This window comes from Centroberyx affinis, unplaced genomic scaffold (genome assembly GCF_046629955.1).
Source record: "Centroberyx affinis isolate AG114_WGS23_722 - 3 ecotype Tasmania unplaced genomic scaffold, CSIRO-AGI_Caff_v1 ptg001528l_1, whole genome shotgun sequence".
NCBI classification, from domain to species: domain Eukaryota; kingdom Metazoa; phylum Chordata; class Actinopteri; order Beryciformes; family Berycidae; genus Centroberyx; species Centroberyx affinis.
This window is the reverse complement of record NW_027279988.1, coordinates 1-11,683: the sequence shown is the minus strand read 5'-3', so window position 1 is coordinate 11,683 and position 11,683 is coordinate 1. Positions and strand designations below refer to the sequence as shown.

General features: G+C 41.0%; 1 protein-coding gene across 1 annotated transcript; it reads right to left on the bottom strand.

Moving 5' to 3' along the window:
* Window positions 1-1,622: 1,622 nt before the first annotated feature.
* tmem87b (transmembrane protein 87B) lies at window positions 1,623-11,322 on the bottom strand. The gene is made up of 19 exons (XM_071527400.1): window positions 11,169-11,322; window positions 10,272-10,332; window positions 10,059-10,150; window positions 9,799-9,933; window positions 9,642-9,695; window positions 8,474-8,648; window positions 8,299-8,360; window positions 7,847-8,030; window positions 7,620-7,719; window positions 7,391-7,484; window positions 6,678-6,749; window positions 5,210-5,318; window positions 4,995-5,053; window positions 4,767-4,870; window positions 4,582-4,655; window positions 4,414-4,481; window positions 4,174-4,226; window positions 4,038-4,068; window positions 1,623-3,787 (listed from the first exon to the last, which is right to left on the bottom strand). The coding sequence occupies exons 1-19, from the start codon at window positions 11,319-11,321 to the stop codon at window positions 3,746-3,748; spliced, it is 1,722 nt and encodes a 573-aa protein (XP_071383501.1). The 5' UTR covers window position 11,322; the 3' UTR covers window positions 1,623-3,745.
* Window positions 11,323-11,683: the final 361 nt, after the last annotated feature.

The window sequence follows — 11,683 nt, the reverse complement described above, 5'->3', positions numbered from 1 at the left end:
ACAAGCCATTTGCTTGGGAGTAATGATAAAAATACATTCCTCACACTAAGGGCCTCGAGGCAAAAGCACAAAGTTGTTTTTTTTCCACTGATGTAAGCCTATATTTTATTTCCAAGTGTAAGAAAGATGGTGATTTTGGGGCTCAGAGTCCATAGTTTGACAAAGAAATATTCTTGGTCATATGACACCTATAAAATGCACATACTGTAGCTTTTCACAAAAAACAGGGAGAAAAAACAATAATTTCAAATTCCTGAGATTCCAAGGGAATTGCTAAACCATGAGCTATATACTGTATCCTCCTGAAACAACATCTCTCCGCTTTGCCCATTCAAACAATGCCATACATAAAACCATAAGTCATTTTGAAATGAAACAGTAGATACTCTCTCTCACTCTATGAATCCCTAGGAAAACAGAAAAGAGGCACGTGTTGTCAGTGGGTCCGTTCAGAATGAAAGGCATAGTAGAGGCATTTTCCTCTACTTTTATTATGCAGGAAAGGGGAGAGGTCGCCTGTGGATCATCTTTCATGTGGGATAAATGTTTGGAAAGAATCCAGAAGTGTGTGAGAGTGAAGGAGAGGAGAATGAAGATCTCTGCTTGCGTCAAAGTGGCCTTTTGTCTGGCATAACAGGTCACACAATGAAACCTCATGCTTGAAACACAAGACCAGGCTCAACCTTACTGACAAGCTGGGAAAGAAAGCATTTGCATGATAGATAAATGGGACCAAAACTCTGACCGTTCGTCGGGGGCTGACTGGTATGATCTCAGAATTTTCTCTACATCTGAGAAATTTCTCATGTAAAAATCTCAGTTAAGGGGAACCTGGGCTGCATCGGGCTCTCTGGCTCTGGTCCCCACAATGCTTTTCTCCTAATGAGGGCTTGTTTTCCTGTTTGTGTCCACAGAGAGATCCTGTTGGTTTTATGGTGACTTCATAACCCTGTACTTGGAATTGAAGTATGCAGGCTTTCCAAAACACAGTTAACGTAGGTCTTTGAAGCCCATAAGACTGCAGCAGAGGCTGCAGCACAATCTTCAATAAAGGAGAAGGGTACAGACTCTCAAGCTGGTCTGTTTTAGCCCTGCACCTGGCATGAAGTGATGTCAACACTGAGCAAAAATGTAAATGTACACTTGCCCTTGGTTTTTAAATGGTATAATTAAAAGAGAAAGCAGTGTGTAATAACTGATATTTGTAAAATAACTTGTAATCGTGACATGACAAATATGTGGAGTTTTTAGATTTCACATGTTTCAGCCCTTAGTTAAAAGCCTATTAACAGCTAATGGCCTGACTGAGACCTGAGGTTTATATTTTCATTCAGTCACTGGCTGAAAAAACATGCTTCCTTCAAGTTTTCCACTCATTATTCCAACCCAATTTGCTGTGTTTCATTAAAATTCATCCTTATATTTTTTAACAGAGTAGCCGATCCACAACTCATTCTGTGGTTTCTTATGGTAACTTTCCTATTGGAACCTGCTTGCAAGTCAGCTTTATAAAGAAACAGATTTTAACTGATGTGGCAAGATCACTAAAAGTATCTTGGTAAAATATATTTTTTTATTTCCACTTAATACTGAAATCATAGATCAGAGAACAAATACCTCTGTGTCCAATTTATGTTTAATCTGGGTGTACACACTTCATCAGAAGGAAGAGAGACAGAAAAATTGCTGGTATGAAAAGTTCAAGCCCACTTCCGAAGTTGAACCCCTGAAAAAAAAGGCAAGTCATATTATCCAGCCACCTCTCCACCTGTGGAATTATGAAATAACAGGAGTCAGCCAAAGCCCATCTGTACAAATAATCAAGGTCCAAGGCAGGTGGCAATAGTTTTACATAACAGAAAAATGACTTGCCATCATAAGCACAAAGATTTCCAGGTTTCTCTGACACACAGAGTATCTAGACCTATACAAAACTGGGGGAAAATCTTAATAATGACATTATAAACCCATTCAGGTGAGGAGCTTGTGCTGCAACTCATAACTTTGATTCTCTAGTGCTTCAAAGTGCAGGATGGGCCAGACAGATGAGATTACAAGTCCTGCCACCACATGAACTGAAGACAACACACCTGAAGACAACAGTTTTCAAACTCCATACAGGCTGGCACCAGCACCAGGCCAGCTATCTTCAAAGACAATTCAAAAAAAATAAATATATTAAGACTAATATGAGCTAACATAACTGCTATAAAAGTGTTTGTGAAACCATCACAATGATTTCATCGGCAAAGAAAGTAAAACCTGCATGAAAATAACAAACAAGCCAGAATTTGCTTAAAACATTGAGAGTCTGTTGAGGGTCCAAGTCAGAGTAAAAAGGAAGCATACATTATTATACACATACTCAGAGTAAACATGAGTGAACAAAGACTTTTACAATTTGTAAGTACACTTTGAACACAAATAAATAATGAAAGAACAGGTAGAAGAGGGTGGGAGGGCAACCCTCAATATCAACAGATATATATTGCTCTTTATGTCAGAAGTCCCCCTCCCTCACCCACCCACACACATACAGTAGATTCACAACATGAGCATGACTGCCTCAACTGACTGCAAACCCCCAATTCGACACTACTGCAAACACTAAACACTAAACTGCATAGTCTCTCTCTCTCCCCACTCACTCACACACCAATAATGAGGATGCTGAGTAGTTTCACTCTGAGACTTAATACTATTTCACCTCTGAAGAGGCTAAACAACACTTTCATACATGTTGTACCCAATTACGGTAACAGATTAGGCCTCATACCAGAGCCAGGCACAGCTTTGATCTTGGAAGGTGCATAAGAGCATTTTTTTATTTAAGTTTCAGATTTGTGCGCTGGTATCAAAAACAAAACATAAAAAAGTGTGCTTCAGACCACTCACAGCCACATGGACATGCATCACTTAATGCAGTTGCTTTCCCAGGTGCACAACGTCTTTAATGAACATCGCTTAGTATGAAAAAAAGATCCTGTTTGAAGTAAATCATTAACCACTGACCTCAATGGTGTCAAATTCTCTGTCTTACCTCTGCACAAAATGCAATGTTGGCTTGGATAAATCATTATTCATTAATGCTGAAAAAGGTTATTTCAATTCTCAATTCCCAACTCATCCCTCTCTCATAATCATCTCCTTATTTTATTACAACCAACCAATGTGTGCAGTTTGCAACTGATGCTGCTGATCAGCGTTTCATTATCACTTCATAAAGTAGCGCACTGTAAAATAATTACTGGATGCCGAAAGACACTTAAAATAAATTTAACATCCATGTTCATCCATGAGGCCCACTGTTCTTAATGCTTAGATAAAATAATTTCACATGAAAAAAAACCCCAAAACAAATAAATACAGCATTGAATACAAAATGAAACAATCTCTTTGGAAAGGAAGGCTCAAAACTGATAATATCAGGGAAATGTTTGGTTGGTGACAAGACATATCGCCTTCCTCTTGTGGAGAACAAGAGGCAAGCTGACTATGTTTGCACAGTCCAGCATTCTTGACGGGTCGGGGAGATGAGCAGCGGGTCTCCCAAAATGGTTTGACACTTGCCTGCATTAAACATGTGAATTTGCAGCACAACAGGAGGATCCCCTGAAAAACTGAATGGCACCCCAGCACCACCTTGCCGGAAAACCCTGGAGAAAACCCCGCTGAGCACAGCGGAGTCGGGGATAGCCGCTGGAATCTCCCTCTGTGCCCACCCATGGCTGGAAACGTTTCTGTGTCACTCCATCTTTGACATCTCATACTTTGTAGTCATGATTTCCTGGAAAATGATAGGCATAATATATAGTATATTATTTACCAGGTTCTCATGTCACTGTCAATGGTGCAGCTCTAGGATTTGTCCCTTGGCATCATTAAGCCAGTCATAATTATTTTGTTTCTAGCTTTGGGAGAGACTTACTCATGTCCACAAATCTAAACTGACCCGTCTAAGGTCAAACGAACAACATAGGTAAATCCTGTTTTGTAGATTAAGTAATAGTATTATACATAAGTAACACAATCCATACCTCATCTGAGTCTAGCAGGACTGGTAGAGCTCTGCAGTGACAGACAGGACCAAAAGGAGTGGGATATTAGAACATTACAGTGTCTCATGCCGTGTAAGGAAACACTTTGCTGGATCAATAAATATGTGATGCTTACACATCTGTAAGAGAGCTAGGAATGTTATCCTCCACCCACTTCAAGTCTTCATCCTGGACAGGTGGAAAAAGAGAAAAATGACTAAATACTGCCATCTGTTGAAATATGTCAACTTGTGTATAGTTGCATTTCCTCAACTTGGACTACTATATTATAAATGCAAAAGAGTTAAGAAAGCAAATAGAGCACAAGTATGTGATGTAAAGCTACAGTAGAACTGTGATGCAGTTGGACACTGACTGGGTTTGCTGCAGGCTTCACGGTGCCATTTGTCTCATTTTTAGCTGCTCTCAACTTTATGCCGTCAGCTGTGAATAAATGAAGCAAAAACTATTAAACCCTCAAAACCCTCAAAAGCACTTGTTACATTTTGGATAACGGTGTAACATTTCCATGATGTTGCCATACCTAGATTTGCAGAGGCAAGGAATTCCTCAATCTCCTCATCATCGGAGTCATCCATGAGCGGTGTGAAAGCATACCTGGGGACAGCAACAGTGAGTGAGCCACAAACCACTGCTAGAAAAAAGTAAAGAGCATTGAGTCCAGTACTTATTAGTTTGGGAAATTGATAAGCCTGGGTCTGTACTTGCCTTTGGTTGTTTGCAGATGGTCGCCATAAAAACATTATGACAAACAGTATGATGGAGAACAAGAACCTCCAGAAAGCATCGTCCACCCACAGCTCAATCCAATCCTTTCCACAGGGAGCGACAAAAAGGTCCGAAATTAAGACTCAACAATAATGACCTTGGAAATGCAGACCTAATTCGTATTTTTAAAAACATCTAAGACCAGTGATTGTGCCAATCGATACTCACAGACTGGCAATCTGCTAGCCGGAATTTTTTTGCCGTCCACCCCATGAAAATGATGGAAGCTGAGGAAGACAAACAAAAGTGTTCTTGTCTTAAGGATGTCAAACATAACTGGTCCTTCTCTTCTTACTGGTTTTAAATAGAAATAATGACAAATCTCGACCATCGGCACAGCTCTTAAATTCTAATCTAATTGCAAGAGTAGTCATACCACTCACCCAGGACAGCAAATATTAGTGTGTTGGTGAAATGCCTGTAGAGAGATAACTTGACAGGGTTTCTCCTCAGCTTCAGTGTCTTAATGGTTTGTGCCAGGCTGACAAATATGTTAGTAGCAGTCAAGGTAAACACATGGCAGGCAATACATAATAACCATTATACAACGTAACAAACAGCCCTTATAACATACAGTGTGTATACGTGTGTGTATACATAATATCAATATATTACATTATTTCTTTACAATCATACAATTCTACACAATCCACTTTATTAGGTACACCTCTCAGAGTCTCAAATAAATGAGGCATACATATAAAGCAATCCATTCAGTTATTGTTCAACTAAACATTTGAATGGGTAAGATGCCTGATCTAATTTAGATTTTGAACGTGGTATGAATATTGGTGTCTGGTGTGCCGATTCCAAATGGTACTACAGTGGCTACTAAGTTTACTGAAAAAGGTGTGGTTCACAAAAAACACTGGCAGTCCTATGGGTGAAAACACCTTGTTGATGAGAGAAGTCAGAAAAGAAGGGCATGAAGCTAAAGTGGCCACATAATCTGTGGAAACGAGTGGAAAAATGTAGCCTGGTTCAACGTATCCCGGTTTCTGACATGCTGATGTCAGGGTCAGAATTTGGCGTAACAATACAGGCTGGTGATGGTAGTGTAATGGTGTAGGGAACGTTTTCTTGCCGGACATTAGGTCGCTTACCAATTGAGCATCACTTGAACACGGTGTATCTAAACATTGCTGCTGAGCAGGTGCATCCCTTCATGTCCAGTCTAACTATTGTCAAAGAGATATTTCCAGCAGGATAACGCACCGTCGTCTCAAGATGGAGAGACAGTGAGGACAGTGGCTTCAGTTTACTCCGATGACCTGCACAGTCCCCAGATCACAATCCGTCAGCACACCTCTGGGATGAGGTGGAACGGGATGTTCACAGAAAGAACATGCTGCTGAAAAAGATCTACCCAGCCCTAGCTAGGTGTACCTAATAAAGTGGATAACTGCATTTGTACATGTATCAAATCAAAAAAGGTTAAAAATCATTAGGTATAAAATCGCTCTACTTTAAGCCTTTTAGCAGGAGCACCTGTAAAAGGTGGTGGGTTGGCATGCACACTGCACAGCCTCTATAGGAATCAATCCACTACACCCAATTCAGACCAAGAGCGCTCATCAGCGACAAAGTAACAAGATTTAAAAACCACCACTATGTGACAAACTTAGTGATGGTTTTTGAATGCTACATGAAATGTATTTGTCAGATTACTGTTTCATACATGGTAGTTCCTCATGTCTTATCTGCCAACCTGCATTTTAAGCGCCCTATGACTGCTAATGTTTTGGGGAGAAAAGCAAACGGCTTCTCTTGGTCTACTTTGGGCGTGACTGAAGGAGGTGAGGGGCAGAGGAGACCCACACAGGGAAAGGTAACAGGTACACCAAAGGATATCCACCAGCATAGAGAGGAGTCAAGCAGAGCCAGGGGAATGTTGGCTAGCAGGGCCAAGTCAGAGTCTTTCGCCTGAGAAGTGAGGACAGAGCAGGACCGGAGGATACAACAAACAGGACAAGATGAGATGTAGAGAAATCACAAAGAGAAAGAGAGAGAAAAAGGTCAGGAGTGAGAGAGATACAGAACCTTTCACCAGAGAGCAAAGAGGAAACTAAAAAAAGATCACCCAAAGCAAAAGGCAAGAACACAGCTCCAGTTCTTACAATCACTGAGCTCAGTTAAATAACAAACGTGTCTGATTTGTTATTATGAAATTAGAATAATCACAGACAGTGGGAAATTTCTTTTGGCTTTTGGTGTGACGTTGAAAAGTATACTGGAAGGATATGAACCAGATGGAACAGGAGTCAATCACAGCCAGAGCAATGGCTGTAATGAGAGCCGGGCCATTGTCCCGACCCTTCAGTGAACGGACACCCACATCAAGAAAACATACAAATCATAATCTGGAAGTACATTGCCGCTCAGCTTGATTTCAAATAAAAAACATAAAAAAAAGGTCACTCCAAACCGCAGGACTTTTTCCATACTCAAACTCTGGATTATATCACATATCAGGTTATGATGAATCTTTAAAAGGTTAAAATAAACTATATGACGTTTTTGACTGACAATAATGCATTTAATAGGAGATGTAAACCACTTCTCACCCCAGTAATCCTCAGGACACCTTCAATACTAGCGAAGGCAAAGTAGAGGACACCAAGCCCCACCACTCTGTGCATCACTGTCCCTAGTCGAGGCCTGGAAGGAAAGATGGACGCAAAGAAAATGAAACCGTCGATTGCCTGATCTTGAGATTATAGTCTATTTGAAGGCTTTTCATAATGCCATTAACAAACAAGTAGGCGTATATACAGATGAGGCGTGTTGACGTACTTTACAATGCCGTAGCCCAGGCTGACGATGATGACAAGCAATCGAGCCAAGGTTCTCTTGAGGGCAGAGACCAGCTCAGCAAAGATCAACAAGCCAGGAGCTAAAGACAACAGAAACAGGAGGAAAATTACACTTAAAAACCACAAATATCTTCCCATCTCACATGAGGCGGACAAAAAGCATTTTTATGACGCTGAGGGCTAATGGGTAGGCGTAGAAACACTCACAGGCAGAGCCAACACTATTGGTGTTTTCATACTCGGCGCAGAAGACGGCCTTCTCCACCATACCCAGGAAGATGACTCCTGCTATCCAGAACTGGATCCTCAGCAGATCTTTCCAGTAGCAGGCGGCCCAGATAAACCACAGCAGGGCATACAGGATGTACACTATGCACATCACCATGTAGAACTGGAGACAGGGAATAAGGGATTAAATACTGCATAAAGGAATAAGGAATAATAAAGGAATAATAAGGAATCATGGGGGCATACGGTTGATGAATAAATATTTCACAAAACAAATGGCTGATTGTTTCTGACATAAATCAGAAAGACGGATTCTAGCCTTGTTCGCCTAGATGACTTAACCTTCTTTTTAAAGCTATAGCATGCAAATGACTGTTTTCTTTTTCAGCACAGCAAAATACAGTGGATAAAACATTAATGAATCTACTTACAATCATGAGAGGCCATTCTGTGACAGAAATGAAGCCATGGCTGCCTTTCATTATGACATCAACTGAAAAAAAAAATCAGAGATTAGCCAAATATTAACAATATGAACGGAGCAAAATAATAAAGGCTGTAAATGTCCCTCCATGTCAGTTATAACATTAGTTATAACGACCCCACCTGTTAAATTCCAGTTGGCCTCTTGTTTATTGGACACGATCTTAACAACGAGCAGGTAAGGCCCGTCCTTCCATGTGGTGGCTATAACATGGTCTTTGAGCTTCACACTACTGTTCTTTATGGCACCGCTGTCACTCTTATACTCCTCGGAAATCCATCTGGTAAAATTTTCATCCTGCAGTATCACAAAAATATAGTGTTTACAAACTTGCATTCTATCTAATGCCATCTACAGACTTTTAAATTCCTTGAAGGACTACGAAAACAGAAAGCATTTAATGTTAACAACACACTTTAGCACATTACTAGTCTTTCTGTCGTACAGGTACACAAACTTGAAAATGAGTTAGGGACTGGATCACACACTTGACAATGAGGAGCGTACACAAACTGTCTGTGATGGGGTTCAGACAGAGCCCAAAACACTGACACCTCACAGAAACACAAGCACTTGCGTTTCAAGATTGCATAACACCAAACAAGGACAGAAAGAAACTTGCTTAGTTCGTGTTTGTATTTATTTTTTGTCTCGAGCTCAAATGTCATTGGCTATCTCCAGTTTGTCAGAGATTTGTGCCGTCCATCTCACACTATAGGACCTCATCCAGATTTGTCTAGATTCAAGTCTTGGAAATGAAGTGAGTTTGAAAGAATTTTAGCAATGCTGACTGGTCTGCAACTTGATTGGGAGGTGAAAAGTCCTTAACCCCTCTTACACTACAAGAGACTGGGAAATTAACCCAATTAACCCTTTAACCCCCTAAGCTATGCCGACTGTGTCAACTCTCTCATATCTGCTGAGTCAGCAAAGACTCAGCCTAAATTTGAAATCGGGGTGGCAAAATCAGACCTAAAAATCAAGTTAAAATCACGTAGTGAGAACCTGCCACTACTGATATCAAGCTGCAATTGTAATATTGTAAAAGTAAATGCCTTGAAGTGCAGTTATCGGTTATAGCACACAGTTCAGGATTAATCATGGGCACATATACACCTACACATTGCAGATAAGTCTATTTCAGAAGATTAACCCTATTTTGCAAGCAAGTTAAAGACATCCAGTACTGGCTGATTATGGCTGTTCTGTTATTTCTCTGGAGGCTTTCTCTTAACTCACTACCACTTCAAACCAAGCTATCAAAATCGAAGGCCATTTATCTTTTCTTACTGGCACTGCGCCCTCCACAGGTGGAGTAACTGGACGTGGATCTGCCTTGGCTTTCTGAAAAACACGCACAGTTGTCAAACGCAGACAGGTATAAAATACCATGAAGCTGAATGGGTGACAATGTTGAAGAGAGTAATGTAACAAAATAAACTCTTACATTGAGCATGGCAAACGTGCTCATGTCACTGTGACAAAGTAAGGGCTTGTGCTTGTGTTCAATGTACTCTCCGTGTCCGAGTGGGTTGGGATCCAGGCTCTCCCCACGACTCAAAGGTGTTCTCTCATACATTTCCTAAGGACAATAACAGCCACGATTCAGACCATCTCTCCATGTCAACAGGCTTTGATTCATATAGAACCAAGCCTAGACAGACAGGCCTTATGATTACTAGTATGAATGTGTGCTGCTGTACTTACCTCAATGTTATTGAATTCGTTGTGACAGGGGTAGAATTTTAAATACCAGTGAATGGTGAACGCAATCTCTTCAGGACATTTAAAGGAGCTGACTGAAAGATGAAGATGAAAGTGATGATAAACATGAGAAAAATGGGCGCATTTCATATGATAGGCCTGGCTTGGATCTCACTTCAAACCAGTCCACACACTGTGAAGTTTTCCATGTCCTACCTTCCAATTTAATGTCAGTGTCTTTATACATCGATTTCCTTAAAAGCAATGGTCTTGAGGTCTGTGGAAGAGTCAAAACAAATCATGTATGTGAGTAAAGGGAGGGGGGGACATGAAAACCAAACCCTTAGACCCAGGCAGCTCACCTTACACTGCAACTGGATATGGAGGAGGGGACAATCACAGTAGGAAACTGAACCTTTTCTTAAATTATTGATAAATGTTACCTACTTCTCCTTTAACCAAGTCCAGGTGTATGCCTAATGTTAATAACGATGAACAACACACAGTGGAGGGGCTTCATCGTATTTACTGACTGTGGGCCAACTTTCCTGCTTCAGCTATGTAATGTATTCATGAACTGAACAGTGATGATGTGTTGGAATTCCCACCTTCCGAGCTTGGTGACACGTAACCTAACGTTTATCAAGGAGATGAAGTAGACCTGCATTAATCTTGTAAACGGGATGGGGGGTCTTCAATGTAGAGAGCTGATCTTAAGGTTATTAGGGACATGGGTGCACACTGAGGTTCCAGCTGCATAGCAACGTATCAAGCTAATATAACCTGGCAAAGGCTTTCTGGCTAACTTTAGCTAGTTAGCCAACTGCTAACCTTGTCTGAATTAGCGCATCAGGCATAGCACGGCTAACCTGTAAGGGCTAACCAACAACATACTGCTCTATCGTAGGGCACACCTTTTGTTAGCCAGGTCTCTTACAGGCAGTTGGCGCATTCCTACAATTGTTGCCAGATAGGGCTAACATTACAGGACAGAGTCAGATCCTTAACAACAACATAGCTGATAGCCAGCTTGCATAACTAGGTTAGCTAGCTAACGTGCCGGGCTAAGCCGAGCTGCTGTTAAATATCAAGTGTTTTCAGTACGTTACTCACATTTACAATTGTAATGCTCCACATCCCCGTCTCCGGTGCTGCTATAACCACATTCATGTTGCTTAATAAAACTGCTGACAGGATCTGAATTACCCATGGACAGAAAACTATTGTGGTCGGACAGTTGTACGTCCTCCTAACAGAAGCAGCCATGTTTACGGCTTGATGCTGAAAGGTTTCCCTACAGGAGGCGCAGTGAAGGCAACACCTGTGGAGGAGAAATGCCACTCTGCAAGATGTAGCCTACCGTGTGACCACTTTTTACTGCAAAGAACAAAGTCTAAACTGCCTGCCGGCTACTGGCAGTCATTGTTGCATCTCACTGAAATAAGCCTGTTGTTTTCATTGCAGCATGGAGAAACATGCAAACATCAACATTAGTTGAATGACATAAAAAGTGGCTTCTCATCTGCAAAAAGTAGACACTGAAACCCTATCAGCTGCCTTAAGGAGTGCAAATGAAGAGAAATTCCTTGTGGGATCAATAAAGAATCACATTCATTTACATTACAGAA